This window comes from Eleginops maclovinus, chromosome 2 (genome assembly GCF_036324505.1).
Source record: "Eleginops maclovinus isolate JMC-PN-2008 ecotype Puerto Natales chromosome 2, JC_Emac_rtc_rv5, whole genome shotgun sequence".
NCBI classification, from domain to species: Eukaryota; Metazoa; Chordata; class Actinopteri; order Perciformes; family Eleginopidae; genus Eleginops; species Eleginops maclovinus.
This window is the reverse complement of record NC_086350.1, coordinates 21,458,408-21,482,141: the sequence shown is the minus strand read 5'-3', so window position 1 is coordinate 21,482,141 and position 23,734 is coordinate 21,458,408. Positions and strand designations below refer to the sequence as shown.

Here is a 23,734-nt window from a genome sequence, read left to right as displayed (position 1 = left end):
TTGTTTTCAATGTGAGGGCACCAATGGTTATCCCTACACTATTGTTGGAATATTGATATTAAAGAATTAGGTTGAAAATATGTACATTTTCTTTATATTACCTGGCAGAATTTTAAAGTCACTTTTTGCTGAATTGCTAGATCTACTTCTTTATTCTTAAGAAGTTGTACAATTTTTTAAATATAATGTATGATTCCCTTCCTATCTTTTATACCGTTAAAGTAAATCAAAATAGCTTTGATATCATGACAGACCCGTCTCCTGTTTTATTTACACATCCCTACATATGCGCTCCCCATCTTTCATCCTCCCTTCCTTCCCTTCCTTCTCCTCTCCTTCATCTAGGCCTCTGTGGTCCTCCCTCTCTTTCCCTTCCCAGTCCCTCGTCCCTTCATCATCACTCCCTCCCTCCCTCTGGTGTCATGGCTCGCTGGCTCCAGGTGGCGAGGGAGGGAGGGAGGAAGGGATGCAGGGAAGGATGGATGGAGGGAGGGATGGAAGACAGGAGGGGGGGATGTGCCGTCATCTGTTCCTATGTTCATACCATCACAGTGCGGACCAACATCCTGCTTGGTACCCTGCACAGTCACACTGTTTGCAAATCTGTTTGTTATTTTTAAATCTTTTTTTTACTTAATGCCATTATCTAAACATTACATTGAAATAACTGATGGTTTGTGAGGACAATATTAACCAATGAGTGACTCAGAGTTCAAATTCCTAGGAAAACAATCTATTGGGTACAGTAACTTTGCAGGACGGAAATACGCAAATGTGAGAATGAATTAGGGATGCACAATAATTGTATATGAAATCGCAATATGTACTAGTGCATATTATAATTTGTCCAGAGAAGTCCAGGAGTACGCACTTTTTTTAATAATAATATATATTAAATGTAATGCTTTTAGTTGTTTTTTTTGGCACATATATTACTAAGAAATTAAACCATGATTGTTTACTCATTAAACATTTAAACAAAGAAAATGATTCACTTTACGTACAAATGCATATCCTGAGGAAAACTTTAACCAAAAAGGTTGGTGCTTGGTGAGTGTATAGTGTGTTAACAGCTTTTCCAGCTTTTTCTAACAGAACACTGACTGATCAATGTGTTGCGCTTTAAGCACACACTCTGAAAAGACATGTCATCGCCTGTGGTGCTATAAACTCTCTCAGAAAGGACACTCAGCCTAGGACGGGATTAGCAGTGTTCCCGCAGTACTTCAGAGCTGTATTCAGGGTTTTTTTCAGACTGTTTGACAAGCTGTCCACTTACTTCGACATACTTTCGGTGCAGGAGAGTATTAAAACATCTCCTATTCATTCTCTTGTTAAGTAAAAGCTGTGATACCAGTTAGCTTTACAAGAGAAGAGCTTTCTTTAGCGCAGAGCATTAGCGCAGACATAACAACAGAAACGCTAGGCTAGTCTGTAGCTTATTAGTTCAGGTGCAGCAGGGCAGAAGAGAACAACAATGTTGGTAGCCGGTGGCAAGGACTTGCGCACGCACGCACACACACACACACACACACACACACACACACACACACACACACACACACACACACACACACACACACACACACACACACACACACACACACACACACACACACACACACACACACACACACACACACACACACACACACACACACACTGAACCCTCAAACACATTATCCACCTCCATTGACTCTAAAAGCTTCTTATTCGCCTCATTAAGTCTTCAGTGACACAAAGTAACCACACCAGACCCTTCTCACTACCACACACATATACATACGTGTAGGTGTGTGTGTGTGTGTGTGTGTGTGTGTGTGTGTGTGTGTAAAAAAAAAGGGAGGGGAGGGTGTACAGGGGGGTTGGGTAGCTCAGAAAGATGTGTGCGCAGACACACACCGGCCCTAGGGGCGGCTGCTTAGACGTTTCTAGCGAAGCGCATCACAGATTTGACTGCAGGCTAACAGGCGGGCTGAATGCAGGGTGACTGCTCTGAATCGGCAGATAAGTGCAACCTCAAGCAACGCAATTAAAGTGAGCCGAGGTTATTTAATGCTCCTCACAGTTTTCGGCCAAGGTATGATTGAAAAGTGAAAGTGGCGGCGACTCGGAAAAAAATGTACTATGAGGTCAGTTCCAGCTTTTTGACATATATCTGAATTGAACGATTGATGATCAAATCTGTGAAGAATGTCAACAGGGAAGGCTACCTAACACTATTAGAGTGCATTGATGTAAATAGGTAAGTAAAGCTCATGCTGAGGACACATCATTAGCCACCGCAGTCCATGGGGAGCACTTAGATCCAGGTGAGTGGCCACTCGATACCTCCAAGGCATCTGTGCGTGCACGTGTGTGTTTGTTATTGTGTGTGTGTGGTGTGTATGAGGAGGATGAAGCATGCAGCTAGCAGCAGGGATTGGGGTGAATGAGGTGAGGGGTAAGTGTGCAAAAATTTGGCTGAAACGTGTCAAATTCAATATCAGCCCAGTTGAATTCACAGTTTTTTTAATGCATATATTTCTAAGAAGGTGAACAACCTTATTTTAGCTGCTTCCAATTTCTTCCACATCATGCAATGTGGCATGGTTGCTAACAATATGAGCCATTATCTTGATTTCCATGTTAAAGGATCAAATTTGAATGCTACTCTTTATAAAGCAGGGATAATGAAATGCTGATGGGCAGGCAGTGAGACAGCACAGTGCTGCCTTGCTCATAGTGCGAGCTAAGGAGACAGAAAGGGGACAAACCTGGCCGACAGGTGGGCTCTTCTATGGGCCATCCAATAGGCAGGTAGGGGGGAGAGCGGAGGAGAGAATGGGCAGGGTTAGTAATACGCAGTGTGAGTGTGTGTGGGGGGGAGGCAAAAAGATGATTTACACCTTGAAAGTGGAACACAACATAGAAGCCATTTCTCCTCAGACAACTTATCGTGCAAAGAAGGTGAAAAACCTCTCCGTGCAACCTTTTATGACAAAGTAGACGTCAATTCCTTTCTCATAACTGTTATTTGTGTTATGCTGGTACGGCCCACAGCATGTAAAATCTATGGACGGCTTCCTACACGCTCAGCAGTTGCAGCATGACTGCGGTGACACCTTGACACTGATGTGTTAATAAAGCTGACTTCATAATGCTACAGTGATGGACAGGAAGGAGGCAAACAAAGGAATGAGGGCGGGGGATAGGTGAAAGTGGGGAGTTAAAGTACTTAAGGTGAGAGAAAGAGAAAGAGAGATTTAAAGGGGCCCTATTATGTTCATTTTTAGGTTTCACAATTGTATTGTTTGCCGCTACTGCGACATATTTACATGCTTTAATGTTCAAAAAGTGTTTTATTGTTATCATACTGCCTGATTGGTTAGCTGACCGGCTCTGTAATAATAGGTAAACCGCTAAAGATCGCCCGCCCCTTAGCCTATCACTTAGAATGTGTTGGAGTGCTAGCCAATAGAAGCACAAGTGTAACGTCAAAATAGGTTTCAAGGTTTCAAGGTTTTATTTGTCATATGCACAGCAGATACAGCGTATATGTTGGCAATGAAAATCTTATGTCGCGTGCTCCTCCAACAACTCAACATACATGGTGCAAATAACATAAATACTACAATTTGGCGTGTGGAGAGAACCTCCCCCTGTATGGAACTTTGGGATTTTAGCCTTTGCAGACATACATGCCCAACAACCTTTATCTAATCCCCAAATGCATAATGGGGTATGTATCAAAGTAGGTTTTACAGTCTAATTGGAGATTTGTCCCTGATTAGAGCCAATGGAAAGGGAGGATAGCCTGCTCTTTGTGGCTCTTTAGGCACACACAGCATTTAGTGCAGACACATCGTGTATGTGTGTGTGTGTGTGTGTGTGTGTGTGTGTGTGTGTGTGTGTGTGTGTGTGTGTGTGTGTGTGTGTGTGTGTGTGTGTGTGTGTGTGTGGGCAAGCCTGTGTGCGTGTTTGGGAAGTCAGGTCTCATACTGTGAAATCTAGACTGAGGTGATTAGTAAAGCATTAGTGGCTTCATGCAACACTCAGAACATGCTGTCAAGGACCTTATTTAGGGATGTGTGTGTGTGTGTGTGTGTGTGTGTGTGTGTGTGTGTGTGTGTGTGTGTGTGTGTGTGTGTGTGTGTTTGTCCTCAAAGACTCTATTTTGAGTTGTAGACTTTCAGAAGGACGATACTTTTGCAAAGTGAGTGAAATCATCACCATTATGTGGCTCCCACTAAGATCATTTTTTAATACTTTTTTTAATTGGAATTATTACATGTATTATTATTAAAGGTATAACCGATTATTGTTTAAATGTTGGTTTGCTTCAAAATCAAAATGTCTAGTTGCACACAGACTCGTGCCTTCACCTCACACTATCACACGTGAAGGGAAGTTCTTCATGATGTGCAGCTGCACAGCAGAAAACAATACTGCTTGCCAAAAATCACTGCGGTGCGTTCCGAGGAGACATGTGCACACAAACAAATACACATGTACAGACAATGAGAGGAGGGGGCAGGAGGGATACAAAGGAAAAATCGAGAGCAAGCGGAGAAAAAAATAAAGTGTTATATTGATTTGTGATATTGTCTTGGTGATGATGAAAGTGTGGGATTATTTAACTGAAATGTGGGTGGTGCAGGTGATTTAAATTGGCCGCTGATAAACAGACAATAGTGCAAATGAGTCCAAAAACACACTGCATACTTTCTAGATACTCATTTTTACTCATTCAAGCACTCGTTTCCCTTTCCAATGTTGGGAGGGTAACAAAATGAGCACACACACACACACACACACAATAAAAAAAACCTTGATAGTCAGAGTTATTCTTTGTCTTGTAGTAAGAACTTCATGTGAAACAAACACACACACACAATTCATTGATCAAATAAATAAATAAAACACATCTATGAATACTATTATGTTTGATATAATACACATGTTAGGAGTTTTGCATATGTGCAGATAACACTGTATTTAAAGGTACATACAGGATGTGTAACTGACTCGCCCTCGGGCTCTTGTTACACACAAAAGCAGCAGAAGTATTCTCAAATGGCAAGCTGGTACCCGAGGCAAGACACGGAAAACTCCATCTCTCATGCTCTCCTCAGTGTGTGGGAGATGGACTAAGGCTGTGTGTGTGTGTGTGTGTGTGTGTGTGTGTTTTACCAATATGGGTATGACCGCTGTTGGTGTATTGTCAATTTGACTCCTCTCTACAACCATAATAGTATTGTTCTTTTTTATTGATTAACACTTTAACATAATTAGGATTTTTTCTTTCAAATTGACACCTATTATTTTTCGATATTTCATGTCTCAAAATAAAAACTGCTTTATGTTTCTCAAAGCCTAACTTAGGGCTTCTATTTCATTGAATGTATAAACCAATCGTTTAAGGGTGAGATAAAATAGTAACCTAAAAAGGGTAAATAAATGAATATGTGCTTTAATTAAGAAAAACTACTACTGCTTTCAAAGTGAATAATTAGCATTGACAGTGATAATTCCTCACTAGTACTAGGATTCCTCTGTGGACTTCTTCCCTTTGACCCTCTCTTCCGCTATCTGCCTAACTGTTGTCTCTCTTTCGCTTCCTGACAGCGTAATTAACAGGACCATGGGGGGTGCATAGTGCATTACCCATGGAGCAATGTGACAATCACATCCCTGAATTTCACAAGCCAATAGCAAACTGTCTGCTCCTGTAACCAACCTTAACTCGATCCCAGACTGGAAAACAGGAAGTGACACCTGCCCAAACGAGATTATAAGGGGGTGGTGTAAAAAATCAAATGGATTCAGGAAAGGTAGAGAACTGAATAAGAATAAGGGAATGTTGTGAAAGTTCTGTAAAGATAGAAAAGACCATAACTGTGGAAGGGTCTTGTTGCCAGAAACTACATCCAGACTCAGATTCCAGTTGACACCAATTGACTTTATCATGTTTTAGTGCCGAATAATACCTTACTGTGTAGCATTTGATATTCTCTTCCTAGGGTGGGGGTTGGGTTTTACAAAATGTAATAATAGCAACTGGGCTCTCTCTTAAAAATAGTCTGCCTCCACTTCAAAATTAATCTGTTCACGTTAATTAACCCACCATTAACCACCACTATGCAAACGTGTGTGTCTGTGTATGTGTGTGTGTCTGGTTGGGCAGAAGCGGAGAAGGTTGAGTTATCTTTCAGGCTAGGAAGGGAAGTGGTGATAACTATGGGGGAAACATGTCAGAATGATTGGCAGGATCCTCAGGGTGGAGGAATGGAGGAGAGGTGAAGGATGTGGAAGACGATCAAAGGTAGGAAGCAGGGAAAGAGGGAGGTAGGGGGGAGACGAGGAGATGAGGAGGCAAGGAATGATAGTGAGTTGTTTTGGTAATGAAGATGGACAGAGAGGAACAGCAGGTAAATGGAAGAAACCATACTTAGTGTGTGTTCTTTGTCTAAGAGAGTTTGTCCCTGGGTTTGTGTGAGAAAGACAGTGGTTAATTGTGTGTGTGTGTGTGTGTGTGTGTGTGTGTGTGTGTGTGTGTGTGTGTGTGTGTGTGTGTGTGTGTGTGTGTGTGTGTGTGTGTGTGTGCGTGCACATGTGTGTGTGTGTGTGTGTGTGTGTGTGCGTGCACATGTGTGTGTGTCTGTGTGTGTGTGTGTGTGTGTGTGTGTGTGGTCCACAGGGGAAGGAAGTAAAAGTTACTCCAGCTGTACTTCTGTTTCAACTCTCTCTTCTAACGTCTCCAGACATTACTAGACGACTCAGAGCAATGTCAGCACTCACACACAGTTGGCCCTCTCACGCACATGCTTGCTTTAACTCAGTTTTACACACACACACACACACACACACAGACACACACACACACACACAGCGCATGGGTGACTCTGGGATTGCCTGTCAGGTCTGGCTGAGGGTGGGGGGTGCACAGCGTTTGTTCCCCAGCACAACTCGCAGGTCCACCTCGTTAATCTCCATGACGACAGAGATGCTAAGGCAGCAAATTAGTGGCGAGCGGGAAAGAGTGTCACAGGGGAAGCTCATAAAAGAACATAGCCTCCAAACTACAGAGGTAGTTTAAAGTTAAACACACTACACTTATAACCACAAACTATTTTACATCACCTTTTCACAGCCCGTTAAGATAATGGGAACAAAATGATGAAGATTCCTCAGTACTGTGGTGCTGCTATATATTAATTGCTATTTCAGGCAAAAGCAGCTGGTCGGATAACTAACAAAGGTAAAAGAGTATGGTCTTATGTCACAATACATTAGAAATACACATAACAGTGCATTGTTTTTGATCGTGCATTCCATTGTTCCAACCAAAAGGACAGTATATTATGGTATTGATGTGATTGTTCTCAGGTTTTCTGTCGGCTTTGATATATTAACACAAAAACTTTTGACAGGGTTATCCAAATGCTTAAGTACTACACACAGAAATTACTTCCTATCACAGTTCTCGAGCCAGAGAGCACAAAAAAATATACTGATTCAAATGAGAGCCATTTGGTGTTACTAGAACTAATATTTTGGCAACAATCAACACAGTGCAATTGCGTAGTACAACTGAACCCTTTTTAATACCCAGTAAAATGGCAATAACCACAATACAACATTGCTACCTGGTACATGGTTGTATGGATCTAGATTGTATATAAAATCAGAGTTAACTGTGGCTCTTTTCAGTGTACATTTACCATGCCTGCAGCAATATCAGCAATCTTTGTGGTGTTTGATTTCGTCCAAGCTATAAACTGCTCACATTAAGTGATGAAAGGTTAGGGGTTTCAAGTTGGGAGGGATTTCATGGAACTGTGGGTTCAGAAAGTTTTGTTCCATTTAACATTTTTACCTGTAACAGTTTTCTAAATCGAGTTTTCCAAGTAGTACAGCTGGTCCAGGAAGCACACAATTCAAAAGAAGCTCTTAGTTTCACCTGATTGTCTCACACCGATCTGTGTGTGGCTCTGGCTAGCTGCTTTATCTACTAGTTTTATAAAAATCCTATGCCAAAAAAAACACAATTGCAGTAGTTTGCAGGACAAAAGGTGGAAAATAGACTTTTACAGTCACCGAAATGCAGTATCCACACTCACTCACACAAACACTAAGACAGAGAGAGAGGAAGAGCTGCGCATCACTCACCGATCATGTGATTAGCGACGTGAATCTGGATCTCCCTTTCCGTCTCAAACGTCATTTGGCATTTAATACACTGGTAGGTCTTTTTCTGTAGGATAAAGACACACATTTTCATTTCTAACAATGAGTCAGAATGAGAATATTCCATTTAATTATAGAGCAATATGGCATATGCAGAACATCATTTTTGAGTGGAATGCTATTTTTGATGATCGTAAAAAATATATAATTTGTTGTATGCGTTTTTACACATTGAATCACACTGTAGTCATAGCATCAAATACATTTTAATTGAAAAAACCCTCAGTATTCAAGAATTGAAAGAGCCCATAAGAATATTCTAGTGATAACAGGTAGGTAAAGTAGCATAAGCTCTCAACCCTCAACATGCAAGTCATCTGAACTCCAAAAGTCTCACATTAATCAAGCAACACTGAAAGTTTAAGTCCTTGGAGACTCGGTAAAAGGAAAAGACACACACACACACACACACACACACACACACACACACACACACACACACACACACACACACACACACACACACACACACACACACACACACACACACACACACACACACACACACACACACACACACACACACACACAGCAGAAAAAAAGAAAAGGATAGACATTTGTAAGAAGAGAACTGAAGAGGAAAAAGCTGAAGGGAAAAGCAATGAGACAGAGGGAACGAGCGAAGAGGAAAAGAGGACAAGAGAAGAAGAAAGAGATACAGAATGAGTCAGAGAAACAAGGGCGAGAGACACAGAAAAAAATAAGGAGAGAGAGAGAAGCAGAGGCTCTGCTTACCCATTCATAGTACACAGCGATCACTCATGCAAAAACACATACAAAATACACAAAGGCCCCACTTTCACTATCTCTCTGCTCACACACACATGCACGCACGCACACACACCCTACTTTGTCTGCTTTGTGCTGTTAGACTAAGCAGAAACAAAGGTGCAGGTAAGACAGAGGGTCCCTGGGAGCTGACACACACACACACACACACACACACACACACACACACACACACACACACACACACACACACACACACACACACACACACACACACACACACACACACACACACACACACACACACACACACACACACACACACACACACACACACACACACACACACACGCTCACTTGCTAGTACACACTCTCAGACACGCGGCTGGTCCCGGGGAGCCTGACTGTCAATATCAAGTAGAACGAACAGCTCCCACAATGCCTCAGCACGCCCCAGCCGCAGGACCCAGTGGGGCTCTGCTGACACACACCGACATACACACAAGCGCACGTATGCGAGGTACAGACGCAAAGGCAGCAGCATGCACCAACACTTCACACAAACGACTCACGCAAACACACAGTTCAGCAGGATGGTTTGAGTCTCCTGCACTCCTCGTTGGTTTAACTCTGCTTTTCAAATTAACATAAATTAAAAACACATTACTGGCCATTTGATCTGCCAGTGTTCATTTATGTTGAAAAGCTTAGGAGAGACATTAACACTCAAGATGGAAACCTGATTCTAGTTTGCAGCATTATTCTTGTTTTTGATACCTTCGTTATTTGAACTTAGCTCATTTAATTTGTATTCACTTGGCTTCTGATTGACTTCTTTTAAATGTCTTTAAAGTCATTTTAAAATGTGTTTCTGCAGCACCATATCTTTTAACAAACTTGCCTAGATGCAATTTCTCTTAATACCTAGTCATAAACTTCCTCCTGACCCCTTATAAAAGGCAATGCCAAAGACTTGTTGAGAGGTTTTGAGATAAAAAATCATCCAAAAATTGTTTATCTTTGACTTATCTCCATCCTGTCTCACCTTGGGTGCCGGTGAAGCCTCGGCCTTCTTTCCCGCTGCGCTGTTTTCCGGGCTGACGTCGGGGTGATCCGTCTGGACGTGACTCTCCAAGTCCTCCAGGCTTTCGAACTTCACCCCACACTCCGGACACCTCAGCCCGGACGGGGCCTTCTCTCCCTGCGAGTCCCCTGGCGTGGCAGCTCCTCCCTGGTTGGGGCTCTGACCGTTCGTGCCCCTGGTTTGATTTAACATTTGATTAGTTTTAGATGAAAACTGTTGCTCTTGCCTCAACCCCAACCCTAATCCTAACTCCGGCTGAACCTATTGAAAGGCAATTAAATTTTCTCTATGATGTCACCGTCTTAAAGATATCTTTTTTTTTTAAGTAAAATGTGTCAATAGTTGGTTTCCTACCTGCTCATGCAGCCAGCACAGAGGCCATAAGGCAGGCCGTTGACATCCAGCTTCACCAGCTCCCCTTTGTTCTTGAACTCCTTCAGGCAGAAGGCGCACTTGTACAACTTATGCAGCTGCAGCTGCCCATTAGGGGACGAAGAGGCTGAACCGTTCCCTCCTCCTATCCCTCCGTTCCCGCCTGCTCCTCCTCCTCCTGTTCCTCCCAGTGTAGAACTGGAGGAGAGTTTTTGCATGTGGAAGGTGCCGTGGATCTTCAGCTCCAGGGTGGAGGTGACGGTCTGCATGCAGACGACGCAGCGGAAGCCGGTGAGGGAGTTGCGGAGATCAGGGTGCATCTGGCAGTGCTCGATAAAATCCTCCTCACTCTGCAGGGGCATCTTACAGATCCGACAGGTACCTGTGTCCAGGCTCTTACTGTGGGTCACCTGCAGAGAGGAAGAAGAAAGAGAATGATGCACAAAGTAGTGAGCAATACCATTTATATAAGCTAAGGAAACATATAAAGAAACTGTTGTTGAAAACTCAACTGAAGAAAAGTTTGCTGTAGTTTGTTGTGTGTTGCAGCACAAATTGCCTCTCTGAGGACAATTTAACATTCGAAATTCAAAGCAGCCAAGAAGTGTTAGGATCAAAAGACAGATACATAGCAAACAATAGAGTAACACAAGAGAAAAGCAAGGAAAACTAATGTTGTTATACCTGTGAGGGCATCTACTGACTATTGTTCCCTACAAATAAACCTCCAGATTACATTCTGAAACATGAATACTTCAACAGACATGAACATGAAAGCAGTACCTTGTGTTCGGTGAGGGTTAGCAGCGAGGGGAAACGCTCGCCACAGATGGGACACATGTAGTGTTTGGCGGGGCCGCGGTGTGTCTGAGCGTGCTCGCGGAGACCACTCTCAGAGAAGAACGTTCTGGAGCACACGTTGCACTTGTGGTTCCCCTTGATGAAGTCAGCCTTTTTCTTTCGAGAAGCTGAAATTGATCAAAAAAGGAACATTAAATATCCTGTAACAATCTTTAAAACAAGCTTTTATTTGGGTGAAAACTAATCTTACTAGCGTCATCTTCTCCTGGTCGGATGTTGTGGTCACGCAGCCGGTGGTTCTGCAGGAGCGACTCCATGGTGTAGGCCGCTCCGCAGATATCACACGCGTACATGGGTTCCGAGGTGTCCAGCTCCTCTTCTCCTCCGCTTGCCTCGTGACTGTTGACTGTGTCTCCTCCCTGGCCAGCTCCTGCGTTCTTCAGCAACATGTTTTGCAGGTCAGCTTGTTCAGCTGCCGCCACCGTTACTCTTTCAACCGCACCTCCATTCCCTCCACTTCCTCCTCTCTTGGACGACTGCGCCAGCCCGTTGGGCGTCCCGTTATGACTCGCGCCGCTCCCTGTGCCTCCTCCGTTGCCTGTGATGTTACCACCGTCGAAGATGCAATGCTTGTCCCTCAGGTGTCTCTCCAGCAGTGACATGGCTTGGAAAGCTTTGCCGCAGAAGCGACATGTGAACTTCTTGCTGTGTGTGGTGATGTGGCACTGTAGCTCCACCTCCGTTCCAAACGTCTCTCCGCAGAAGATGCACTTACGGGGCTTGAGTCCTGCAAGAAAGAAGTCGGAAAAAGAGTTAAAATAATTTGCACTCTTTGCTAAATGTCGCCTTAAGCTTGTTTTTATTATATTTGCTTGTATTTAATCACCACCAGGAGTAGTATGCAGTTCTGTCCCTGCTGTTTCTAATGAAACTCAGCCTATAATCCCAGGAAAGATGAACAGTACCTGCTCCGAGCCCCCCTGGGAGGCCTGACCTCTGGCCCAGGTGGTTATGCTTAACATGAATCTGAAGATCAGACTCCTTCCTGAAGTCCCAGGCACATGCTGTGCAGCGAAACAGCTTCTTCTCATTGCTGTGCTTCACTGCCAAATGCACCTAAATGGCAGAAAGTTGAAAAATAAACAATCAAGGTTGTTTAATTGCTAATATTACAGCACACACATGTTCTTATCACAAGCTAATATTAGTATTCTTGTCAAAACTAAATTAATTCACCTGTATGGAGACTTTGGAGTCAAAGACCTCCTGGCAGAGCGTGCAGTGGTACAGGACAAATGTGTGCATGTCCAGCAGGTGTTTCTGCAGGTCGTCTACAGAGGAGAACTGCTTGTCGCAGCTCTCGCACACATATTGGGTGGACGTGGTGGTGTAGTGCACTGTGAGGTGCTGAAGCAAGGCCTCCTGGGATTCAAAGTCCTCCTTGTTGCACTGGGGGCAGGACTGGCGCCGCAGCAGCATCTCCAGGTGAGACTTCAGGTGGGCCTGGAAGCCCTCAAAGCTGGAGAAGCGCAGGTCACACTGGTTGCAAGGATAGTCTCCGTTGCTTCCCATGGAGGGAGTGGAGTCCCCTCCCAGTCTGTGGCGTTTTGGGGAGGAGATCTCAACGTCGGAGGAGGCAGGGCTCAGATCTGCAACTTTTGCCTGGCGCTTGTTGTTCGCCAGCGGGATGTTCTTGTGGTTCTCCTTGATGTGCTTCGTGAGCTTGAGAAGTGAGCCGAAGATAGGAGAATTGGTGCAGTAAGGGCACGAGTAAACCTGTACGTGGACAGTAAGTCTTTACTTTTTAAAGTTTTATACATGGACAAATACAATTATTTAGTTATTAGGGAGTGAGAGATCAGATGGAAAAAAGAGGAAAAGTGACAGAAACAAAGATAGGCCATCATTTACTATTAGACTTTGCAAGTTCAGATTTAATAGAATTCAATTAGCAGACTGGAAACCTCAGAAAGCCATGGGGTCTTTTACATTTATATGATATTGTATAACAATAGTGGTCATTTCTAACTGATTCATACCTCCATGAAGGACTGCGATGCAGCCTGTAGTACAGGAGACTCCAGTTTTGTCACCACTCCTCCGGACCCGGCGCCGCTCCCTGCGATGGAGCTGCAGTGCGTCTGCTGAATGTGTTCTGTCAACGAAGACTCCGTCAAGAATCCCATGGAGCACTGGTTGCAGAAGAAGGCATGGTTCCCTTCTACAATACAGGAATTAAGTTAGATTTAGATTTAGATGTATTGTCCCCAGGGGGAAAATTATTTCCACAGTTAAATTGTGAGATGTAAAGTTTTTTTTGCAATTTCAAGCATCACCACTGCATAGTTATACTGTAGTACACAAACAAAAATTTAGTATATTTGTATGTTTTTCATGATTCTGTCCTGCTTGGATACGGTATGATTGTATACGGTATGTATTTTTCATGTAAATCCCAAGTCATAGGTGTAAGTCAGACTCTAGTTGCTAATCTTTTCAAATGTTGTTATAAAATGTGTGATTTGTCGAAGTCATGTGGCTTTGAGTTAACATCTCACATTTTAAGATTTTCAAACAATAAATGCCTTTCTCAGTCCAGAAACAATACAAGCATCCCCAAATGATGTACTAGAAAAACCCATACTTAGAGTAACTTTCCATTTCTTAGGCAGAGTTTCTTCCAAAACGCACCTAATGTAGTGGATCCCGCCACAATCCCGCCAGGCAGGCAGTGTGACTGTCTGATGTGCTCCTGCAGAGAGTTGATGTCTCCGAACATGTCTGGGCAGTAGTTACAGTGGAACGCTGTGACGTTAGTGAACTGCAGCAGGGGAAACGCTGCTGCTGCCGCTGAGCCTAAGGTTCCCCCGCTGGAGCGGTGAGCTTTGCGCACATGTTCGTTTAGGTTGTAGAGCGTTGGCAGAGTGTCCAGACAGAGATGGCATGTATGGCTCTGCTGAGGCTTATCCGCATGGATGGTCTTCAAATGGATCTCCAGCACCGCCAGGCTGTTGAAGTCCCTCTTCGAGCAGTATGGGCAAGAGTACGTCACTTTACCCCAGCTCCCTCCTCCCCCTGTGGAGATGGAAGGATACACTGCTTCATCAGAAATACATTAAGGGAGTCTAAGCTTTTAACATGTGGTGACTATATAGAGTGAGGCAGTGATGATGTATTTTCTGAGGGTTAACCCAGAAGTAGGTGTCCCCATTTTTCATTGGATTTTGGAATATTACAGGAAATAATATATTTGGCAAACACACGTTTACGATGATTGGACGTTTTGTTCAGCATGATAACCTGCACATATTTTTTTTGTAGTGTAAATCTGATGGCCAAAAGTAAAAAGCTAACATTAGCTATCGGCTATAAACAAACTAAATCACAGTTGCTAAAGATGGGTTCATGTTTGGCATGATGACATGAGTAGTATCACTTAGTCACTTGTTATCAACCACCATTTTTATGAAATATAGAAGCCTCAGACATTCACAAGTTGGGTATTTACTGACATATTTTATGTTGCTGAGCCAAACGTGATAATCTCTTCAGCTTGTAGTAACCACAGATGTCATATCAGACATCTAACCAAACAACCCATTGAAAAAAAATTCAAATTTCCCTGCTTTTTCGTCTCATTCCCGACATCACTCTATAATCAAGGGATGTAACCGTAACCATATCTCTACCTTGATGGACCAGGCTTATTCCAATATCGTCCACGGTTTCGACGCCTCTTCTGCGGCCACGTTCGATTCCCTGGATGGGCTTCAGGGTGGAGTCCGGCGTGGAGCCTCTTTCAAGGCTGGCACTAGAGTCCGGAGTGGCAGAACTCATCGAGGCCACGCTGCCCAGCGCGGGGTCGGGACTGGCAGCGCTGTGAATGGAGGAGTCAGGCTGCCGATGGCTGTCTAAGTGGCAGTAGACGTCCTCCACAGACGGGAATTGTTCCGAACAGACAGGACATCTGGGGGAACAGAAGTACAAATTCTGGTTATATTCCAGTTCAGAAGATTCTATTTTCTCACAACTTCTACACCAGGACTCAACATTGAAACAAAACAGCCGGTTGGAAACTTTAAAAAGAGAAACTCTACAGTACTTGTGTTTGCGGTTGGCATGCTGTGTCTCAATATGCGTGAGGAGGGAAGCCTCGTCGAGGAAGATCTCAGGACAGTGGATGCATTGCAGGTCAGCTCGGTCGGACAGCTGGGGGTGTCTGGTCACGACGTGTTTCTCCAGCTCGTCTGTCTGGCTGAACGTCTCCTCGCAGTAGTCGCACATGTACAGGTCCTGCTCCAGGTCAACGTCTCCTCCTGCTCCCTTCTTTCCGCCGTCCCGCTCACTCCTCAGGGCAAGGTGCTCTCGGTTCTTGCGGTGAGCCTGCCGGAGCCAGAAAGAAGTCGAGATTTAAAGAAGCATTTTCTTTGTAATGTATTGTGGGTTTTCATGTCAAGAAATGAAATGTTAAAAACTGTGTCACTTTTTTAGTTCCTTTTTTTGCTATTTTGCCATACTTCTTTTGGAAGTTCATTTAGCAACATTAAAAACAATAAGCAATAAGTTTATGGCATTTCCATAGGGAGTTAAAATATTGCAAAAGTATTATAGTATTATAGGTAAAAATATAACTGTTTACCTGCATGTGGCTCTGCAGTGATGAGGTGGATGAGAAGCCACGCTTACACACACTGCACTTAAAAGGTTTGCTGGAGCTGAACGTGAGAAATTATCAAAATAAAAAGTAACAAATCAGACTCAGAAACATTTATTATGAATTAAAAGCAAGTCAAACACTGGGTGTGAAGCAGGTACCTGTGTGTTTTCAGGTGGATCTTCAGATGATCGGAGCGGGAGAACGCAGCCTCACACTCCTGGCAGCTGTACTTCTTATCTCCTGCATCAGTGAACAAATTGATGAGATACAATTTATTCAAGAGGAAAAAACAAACATTATGTTGTAGACCTCAAAGTATGGACAGCCAGAACACCTGTTGCCTTTTGTTTTATCATCTACCTGTGTGGAGCTTGACGTGGCGGTCTCTGCTCCTCTTGTGTTTGAACAGGCGGCTGCAGAAGGTGCACTTGAAAGGCAGCTTGTCGCTGTGGATCTGCTCGTGGCGCTTCAGGTAGCTCAGACGGCTGAGGAGAATAAGTAGGAGACAGATGATGAAAACTTATTTACAAAGGCAGGTCATAGTAAGATAATTACTTTTGATTTGGATGGCATTTTAAAGTACGAGCATATGGTTTGATAAAGTAAAACGTCCTTATCAAAGTCATTTGGTTAGTTAGTACACTTCAGATAAAATCAGCAAAAAGTTATTCTTATAAGATTTTAGCAACTGCTTGTTTTTGCTGCAATTTACACACACAGTATGTCATTTTCTGCCACTAGTTTTGTGGCGTATGGTGTTTCATGGGACCATGGGATTTGCTGTCTTAACCACTATTGTTATAGTCATTGCAGTCATTTTCTCCTTGTGATTTAAACCACTAAAACACAGAATAATGTCGTTTTAATAAAAAAATCTGGGATTCTCCAACGGTGTCCAGCTAATGCTAAAACGTTTGTTCAGAGATAATTTTAGAACCAGACGTCCAATGACTGACATCCTTAATCCGGTTAAACTTCATAAACTTATGAGGATCTAAAATGTGTATTGTAAAAAAGTGGATCGAAACCGGATAAAAAGTACATTTTCCCAGACTTCCACGAAACAACCACAGAAGTGATGCAAGCGCAAATGGGATACATCACCATTACAGTTGACCAAACAAAACATTGTAACTTATACTTATAACATTCAAGTTACAGAGTTATAAAGTTGGTAAATTGCTCAAAACATTAAGGGTATTGTCAAGTACTCATTATAGAAAATATAAAACATGTGTCTCAAAATGAGGACATTTAGGGATTTACCCCCTCAGAGGTCTTTTACTGTGTAGCTGTTACAACACTGAGTAAAAAGGTTTCACATACAAAAATATGTTGTTTTAAAAATGTGTAGTAAAGTATGTAAAAACTACAAGGATCTAGATAATGCATAATAAAGTTGAGGCCTAAAAATAGACCAATTTAGGGCAGCATCTGGCAGACAACAACACAATGCTGACACAATAGCAAAGGGTATAAGTCACCATAACAGGTGATACAATGAAACACACCATTTCATTAACATTACATATTCATACACAACTCGACAAAATATTTAACATGGATCTAGAAATGTTTTGACAATTTAATGTGGAAATGTTTAATGAAAAAATCTATAAACTATTAACAATACCATGTTTACAGGACGTAAAAACAAGAAATAAGGGGGAAAGGAAACACAGAGGAGGATTATGATGACTTTATGGTGTCTGTGACAGCTGTTCTTAAAGTGGGTCTTGAGTCCGTCCCTGTGGAGGTGAGTGAGAAATGTATTCACCTCATTCCTATCACCGTTTGCCTTAGTGGTCCACGTTACCATGGTAATATTGGGAACACTGTTTATTCATGTACACATTGATATTCATGATACGAGGACGCAGCCCGATATGACATTAGTGTTATTTTGTAGAGAGATGGAACCTGTAGTCATTGAGGGGGGGGGCGGGTTGTACCTGAAGGACTTGTCACAGAACTGGCAGGGGTACGGGAGCCCGGCGCCACCTTCCTCCTCGCCGCCGGTGGCCATGCCTAGGTCGCAACACCCATCGGGCATCTGAGAGGGCGACGCCACGTCTTTGCTGGAGGGCGAGGAAGGCACCCAAGAAAGCCCCGCAGGGTCATCATCGCCGTCTGAAGCAGAAAAGGGAAACAGACATTCATTTAAAATGCGTTTCATTCATCAAACACAAATATATACACTCATTGTATACACAGCTGCAGGAGACAGGCAGGAAAGTGGGGGTAAAACAGGGAGCATTAGAATGATTAAGAAGAAGTTTTCTTGGAAGACAGAAGGCGGTAGAAAGCAGCCGGTGGGAGTTCAAATGAGAAAAAGAGGCTATAAACAAAAAAATAAACACATTTATCCTGGTTACGCACACATATACAGAAGGGGAAAATGAGGATGGCAGAGATAAAGGGAGCAAATGAAACAGAGACGCTCCTGCAGCAGCCACATCTAAATAGGAAGCTCCAAGAACTATGTATCCCCGACGGAGCCCGGAAATAAGGACAGAGTGTATTTTCTCTCTCTTCATCCTCCCTCTGCTGCCATCCCTCGTTCCATCCCTCCCCTCACCTCCCCTCCCTCCGTCCGTCCCAGAGGACAATAGATCCGCCTCATCATATTTTCATTAGGGCCTTGGCAGATTGAAACGTCGGAAAAGCGATTAGGAGACGAGGAGAGCCGAGCGGAAAGATGGTGATATTCGCTCCCCTTTTATCTGTCGTACATAGGAGATTATGCATTGCTCTTTTCCTTTTTTCTCTCGCAGTCTTTTTTTCCCCCTCCTGTGTAGTCTGGCACAGAGGCGACAAAAAGGCCAAGACTCCTTTAATAGACACTTCAGAATGGATCCGGCGCGACAAAGGAGGGGGCTGAATAATGCTTGATATTGTTCTGTTCGTCTTTGTGCGCTCTGTGAAGCAGCACAGTAAGGCTGTTTAGCATTAGCCTGAGAAATGTAAGGAACAGAGAAAAGGGGGCTGTTTTAGTTGCTTTTATCTGATAGATATATCAGCTAGGCCAGCATCAAATCAAAGAGAGAAAACTAGAGTTATAGGGCGGAAAAAGTCTGACGTGATTTGTGCCAATATTCACCATGAGGCCCATATTTCTGCAAATGCAAACACCCTGACAAACACAGATACATGTGCAGAAGAAGAAGAGTTTCTGCAGATCATTTTAGAAGTCTTGTGTGTCTCCCGTGTGTGTGTGTGTGTGTGTGTGTGTGTGTGTGTGTGTGTGTGCGTGTGTGTGTGTTTGTGTGTGGTCTTTGGTGTATTACGTCTTGCAGAGAGGGGGTGGAAAACGGATTCCTGTGATGAATCGATCGCAGAGAAAATGTAGGCACTGCGATGAGCAAATAGAGCTCTGCAGGGGGGGTGAAAAAAAATACGTGGAAGCATGACTTATAAATTTGACTACAACTTAAAAGGGAGAATAAAAAAAGGTTGAAGAAAGCATAAGTAATAAAGATATCAACGTGAAGCCAGAGAAGGATAGTGAGAGAGTCAGAGACGAGAGGAGGAAGTGCATGGAGGTATTGACAAGGTGGAAAATAAACAATATGTCATCTGTCGTGGCAAAATAAATATAAATATAAGGAACCATGTCAAATGAGAGACAATCAAAGACTAAAAATTCAGATTTTTTTTTAATAATTTGTAAACATTATTAAAACTCTGATATCAGTTCTAGATATTAAGTTATTTTTCCTCAAAATTTTATATTTTTCTTAGTATCTTTCTCAGATTACTTTAAACCTTATGTTATGTGATGAACAATGTCAGAATAGTGTTGTTCTTCAGAGGTCTCAGGTGTCCCTATTTGCATCTTGAGAATTTTAAAATGATATAATACTTTCACATTTAATGCCACCGGCGTAATGCTGCTGTCCCTCTTTAGACCAATCACAAACAAGCAAGTCACTTGTCAGGATCATATGGGACGTTGCTTTTAGTAGATAAGTTGATAAAGACAACACTTATTTCCCCAAGTATTAATTTTTAGTGACTGACAACCATTTTGATAATAGATTGAGGTGAAAATATCCAAAGCTGGAGCAGCTAAATGGAGGACCTTTTCTAACGAGAAATGTCACAATATCTCCTGCAAAGAATAGCTTAAAAAAAATGGAATAGTTAATGTGACCTGCTGTTTTTTTGTGACAAATGTTAAGGAATCATTGTGAATGCACCGTTTATTCTTTATTCATGTACGTATTTTATAAGCGTATTGAATGATGACCACACATCTAATCCACCAGTAAATACAAGGCAGAACAGGCAGATTATATTCCACCGTGTTTGTGGCAGCAGAGAATGAAATAAACGTAGCATTTTCATGTAGCAAAGCTGGTGTTAATACACTTTGTCTATAAAACACCAATCCAGACACCCCCCGCTGCTAACTCTACGGGGTACGTGTCATTTTGTGTAGTGTTAGAAAGATTGGTGATACTGTCAGGTATTCTACACTTTCTTTTGAAATAAAAGAAAAAGTGACATGCCGTGAAACAAAATTGTCATTTGAAGTTACATAAAATAAGAAACTGAATTTCAAAGACACTGTGGGGATGAGGGTAAGTGTTTCGTTACAGTGCTGATCCGAACGCATGCAGACCATTAAAGGCACTTCGGTATGGGTCTGTGAGATGGGAAAGTTGGTGAGCTGGGAAACAGAGAGAGGAAGGCAGAGATTGAGGGAGAAATCACTTTTGAGGATAGAGGGGGTGAGGGTGGAGGGGTGCTGAGAAAGAAGGGGAGGCGAGATTAGCGTCATTAAAGAGCCCTAATCCTCTGACTAGCGTGGCTGGCGCTAAAATGGAGGATCACACGGCTTTTTAACGGCGCCTTTGTCAGTGGGCCGCGAGGGGACCTGGCAAGACAAGGCCGAACGGCAAACTGGGAGATACTGGAGGATGGGGGGGGGGGGGGGGGGGGGGGGGGGGAGAAGGAGGGGGGGGATTTCAATGAAAAGTTAAATTAGAGAAGAATCCTCGAGAGGAGATGAGCAGGATGGACGGGGATTGGGGAGCCAAAAAAAGGAGGAAAAAGTAGTTGGGTTGAGTGATACCGACACACGCTGTTTGTACCCTCGTCTCCTCTCCTCTTCCTCCTTTCTCTTCTTCTTCTCTGGCGAATGAAAACGAACGAGAGGAGCCGAGTGGAGGACCACAGGGCCCCAACCGCTCCGCTGCCGCTTTATCTCTCACACTACAGTCCTCTACTTTTCCCATCCATTCCCTCTATCCTTCCTCCCTCCCTCTGTCCCCAGCAGTCGCTCCACTCTTCCGTCTTCATCTCTCTTCCACCACCACCACCCTCCCTTGCTCCCTCCCTCCGTCAGCTTTCATGTTGTTACTCATTATAACGCTGACATCTCTCCCTCCGTCCCTCCGTCTCTCCGAAAGTCTCTCCCCTACTGGTGTTGGCCTTCACCCCTGTGTCTCGGCCTGGACGGGACCGAGGGAGAGCGTGGGGGGGAGGGGGAGGGGGGAAACGCTCCAGATGGACAGACTCTGAACTCCAAAGGAGAGGGAAGAGACGGCGGTATGAAAGACAAGAAAGAAGAGGAGGAAAAACCAGGGGTCTGTAGCGAGAAATGGAAAAAGGACAACTAAACGGACCACCTGACGCAAACACACACACACACACTCATGCAAACAACTCACACACTCCCCGCCTGTCTCTCTAATAGGCCAGACAGTGTGGCAACGTGTGGAGGACACAGCCTTGGTGAAACACTCTAATGAAGAGACACACATGCTGATCAATCTTCTCTTCATGTTTCTGCCTCCCCCGTCAACTTCCCCCACTATCTAAACTCAGTTGCTTTGTCATGACTGTCGCACAGAGGGAGGAAACATCAAAGCAGCAGTGTTTATGAGACGGAACTGAAAACTTTAGACACTTTTATGATCTTCAGATAATTATCTCCATCAACCAAATCTGAAATGTAAGAATAAATGACTACAAGGCGTTTTTTAAATTACTCATACGTCTACATTTCCGCTGCTTTTAGCCATGACGTTGTAAAACTGATGGAAGTTAAGGACTTGACATGGAAGTCGCACTCGAGAACATTAGTTCAATTAGTTCGCTCTGCATTAACAGCGTCTGCTAAACGGCTGAAATGGAAATATAATCCATGTATGTCGTGCTTTCTCTCCTTCCTATCGCTTTGATGTTTGAATCAAAGGAGCTCAGCTGGTAGCAGCAAAAAGGTTTCGGCTCCCAGTGCTGCTACTACAAGTGCTAAAACTGCCAACTGCCTAAAATTACATGTCAGAAGTTACATTATGAATGAACACACACAGTGATCTGATAAGTGAAGCGTGCAATTAACTGAACATTACGAGTCTAAATAGAGTGAAATTACTATGATTATGTATATGAATTTAATTTGCTGATTCTTTTTGCAGTATTCTTGCGGTATTTATTTATAAATGTGTGTATTATTATTAAAAAATAAATTCACTCACACTTTAAAAAATCAAGCACTGACATTTTAAATAAATTAAATTAAATAGAAATAGAGTGGCATGTCCTTAAGGGGACACAGATAACAAGATGTATTCAAAGACCTGATTTGATTGTTAAAATATTCTCATATCATACTTCTTACTTTACATTGTATGCAAGATTTATTTCAGAACAAGCAAGGACAGTTTTTATTAGATGTGTTTTATGTAACGGCTGAATGTTAAACAGTGTAACTTCACTTAAAATATGCTTTCTTGCATCTAAAGGGGCCCTTTTGTGCTCCTTGGAGTTTCCCTTTCATGTATTGTGTAATATAGCATTTGGTGAATGTAAATGGTTTGCAAAGGCTAAAATCCCAAAGTTCCCTCCAGAGGGAGTTTCTCTCCAATATACTTCCCCCCTGCCTGAAACGCCTCCATTAGACTCCTTTGTTTACTTCCGTTACATAGTGACATCACTATGTATCACTCACACTTCTATTGGTTAGCGCTCTAACAAATTGTCCGTGATAGGTTAGAGGCACAAAATACAAATATGAACCTGTCTATCTCTCCACGCCCCCCCCCCTTCCTACTCCCTCCTTCCTTCTTTCCCCCTCCAACTATCTTACTCTCCTCACCACCTTTCTGTTTGGCCATCGGCCCAGACCTGCACCTTTCCCAGCAAGAACCCCGCTGACCCTCCTATCCCTCCATCCCACTCTCTCTTCATCCCTCCTTCCACGGCTCCCCAGGCCCCCTCCGATGGCCCCAGGCTGCCCCAGGCGTGTGTGCGTGCACACACACATACACACACAGACACACAGACACACACACACAGACACACACAGCACCAGACTCACCATAGGGGGCAGAAAAACAACTTCCACCCTTGGCTCTCTCTGGGCAGCCAGGCACACTCACTCTTATTTTTTCTCTTTCTCACATACAAACACAATTAGAGTGTAATTCACTATCCAATACTGAGTTAAGTTTGATGGAAAACAGGCATAACACACACTATTTTGGTATACTTTCTCAAGCTTACATCTTTATTTTTGTAATGAACATCCTACGGGTTCAAATAATAGCTGCTGCGAGTGTTTGGATTCATGTTGAAAACTGTTAATATGGCCAACAGCATTTTAAATTGAAATGTTTTATTATAAATAACTTTATTTGTGTGTTAAGAGGAGGGAGTGACCAGTTTAACTAAGAGGGTGTGGCTTATTGCGTCATTTTGGTGTCATGTATGGGCCGAAACCCGTTTTTCTACTCATTTGCTTTGAGCCACAATCACCTGAAGGTTTTTTCAAATACTTTTCATGGTGCATAGGATTGCGAGAAAGCTCCCGACCTAGATCTGTGATTACCATACAAGTTGTCATAGCAACCAAG

At 43.2% G+C, this 23,734-nt stretch overlaps 1 protein-coding gene across 2 annotated transcripts in view; it reads right to left on the bottom strand.

Moving 5' to 3' along the window:
* Window positions 1-23,734, bottom strand: part of znf423 (zinc finger protein 423) — a 144,576-nt gene that overhangs the window by 57,869 nt on the left and 62,973 nt on the right. For both annotated transcript variants that reach the window (XM_063896613.1, XM_063896621.1), the window contains 15 exons: window positions 17,825-18,002; window positions 16,233-16,357; window positions 16,031-16,112; window positions 15,855-15,930; window positions 15,318-15,598; window positions 14,905-15,182; window positions 13,907-14,290; window positions 13,255-13,436; window positions 12,452-12,991; window positions 12,181-12,331; window positions 11,466-12,002; window positions 11,198-11,382; window positions 10,397-10,824; window positions 10,004-10,217; window positions 8,152-8,236 (listed from right to left, as the gene is read on the bottom strand). In XM_063896613.1, the coding sequence (XP_063752683.1) occupies window positions 8,152-8,236; window positions 10,004-10,217; window positions 10,397-10,824; window positions 11,198-11,382; window positions 11,466-12,002; window positions 12,181-12,331; window positions 12,452-12,991; window positions 13,255-13,436; window positions 13,907-14,290; window positions 14,905-15,182; window positions 15,318-15,598; window positions 15,855-15,930; window positions 16,031-16,112; window positions 16,233-16,357; window positions 17,825-18,002 (3,726 nt within the window). The remainder of the gene's footprint in view (window positions 1-8,151; window positions 8,237-10,003; window positions 10,218-10,396; window positions 10,825-11,197; window positions 11,383-11,465; window positions 12,003-12,180; window positions 12,332-12,451; window positions 12,992-13,254; window positions 13,437-13,906; window positions 14,291-14,904; window positions 15,183-15,317; window positions 15,599-15,854; window positions 15,931-16,030; window positions 16,113-16,232; window positions 16,358-17,824; window positions 18,003-23,734) is intronic.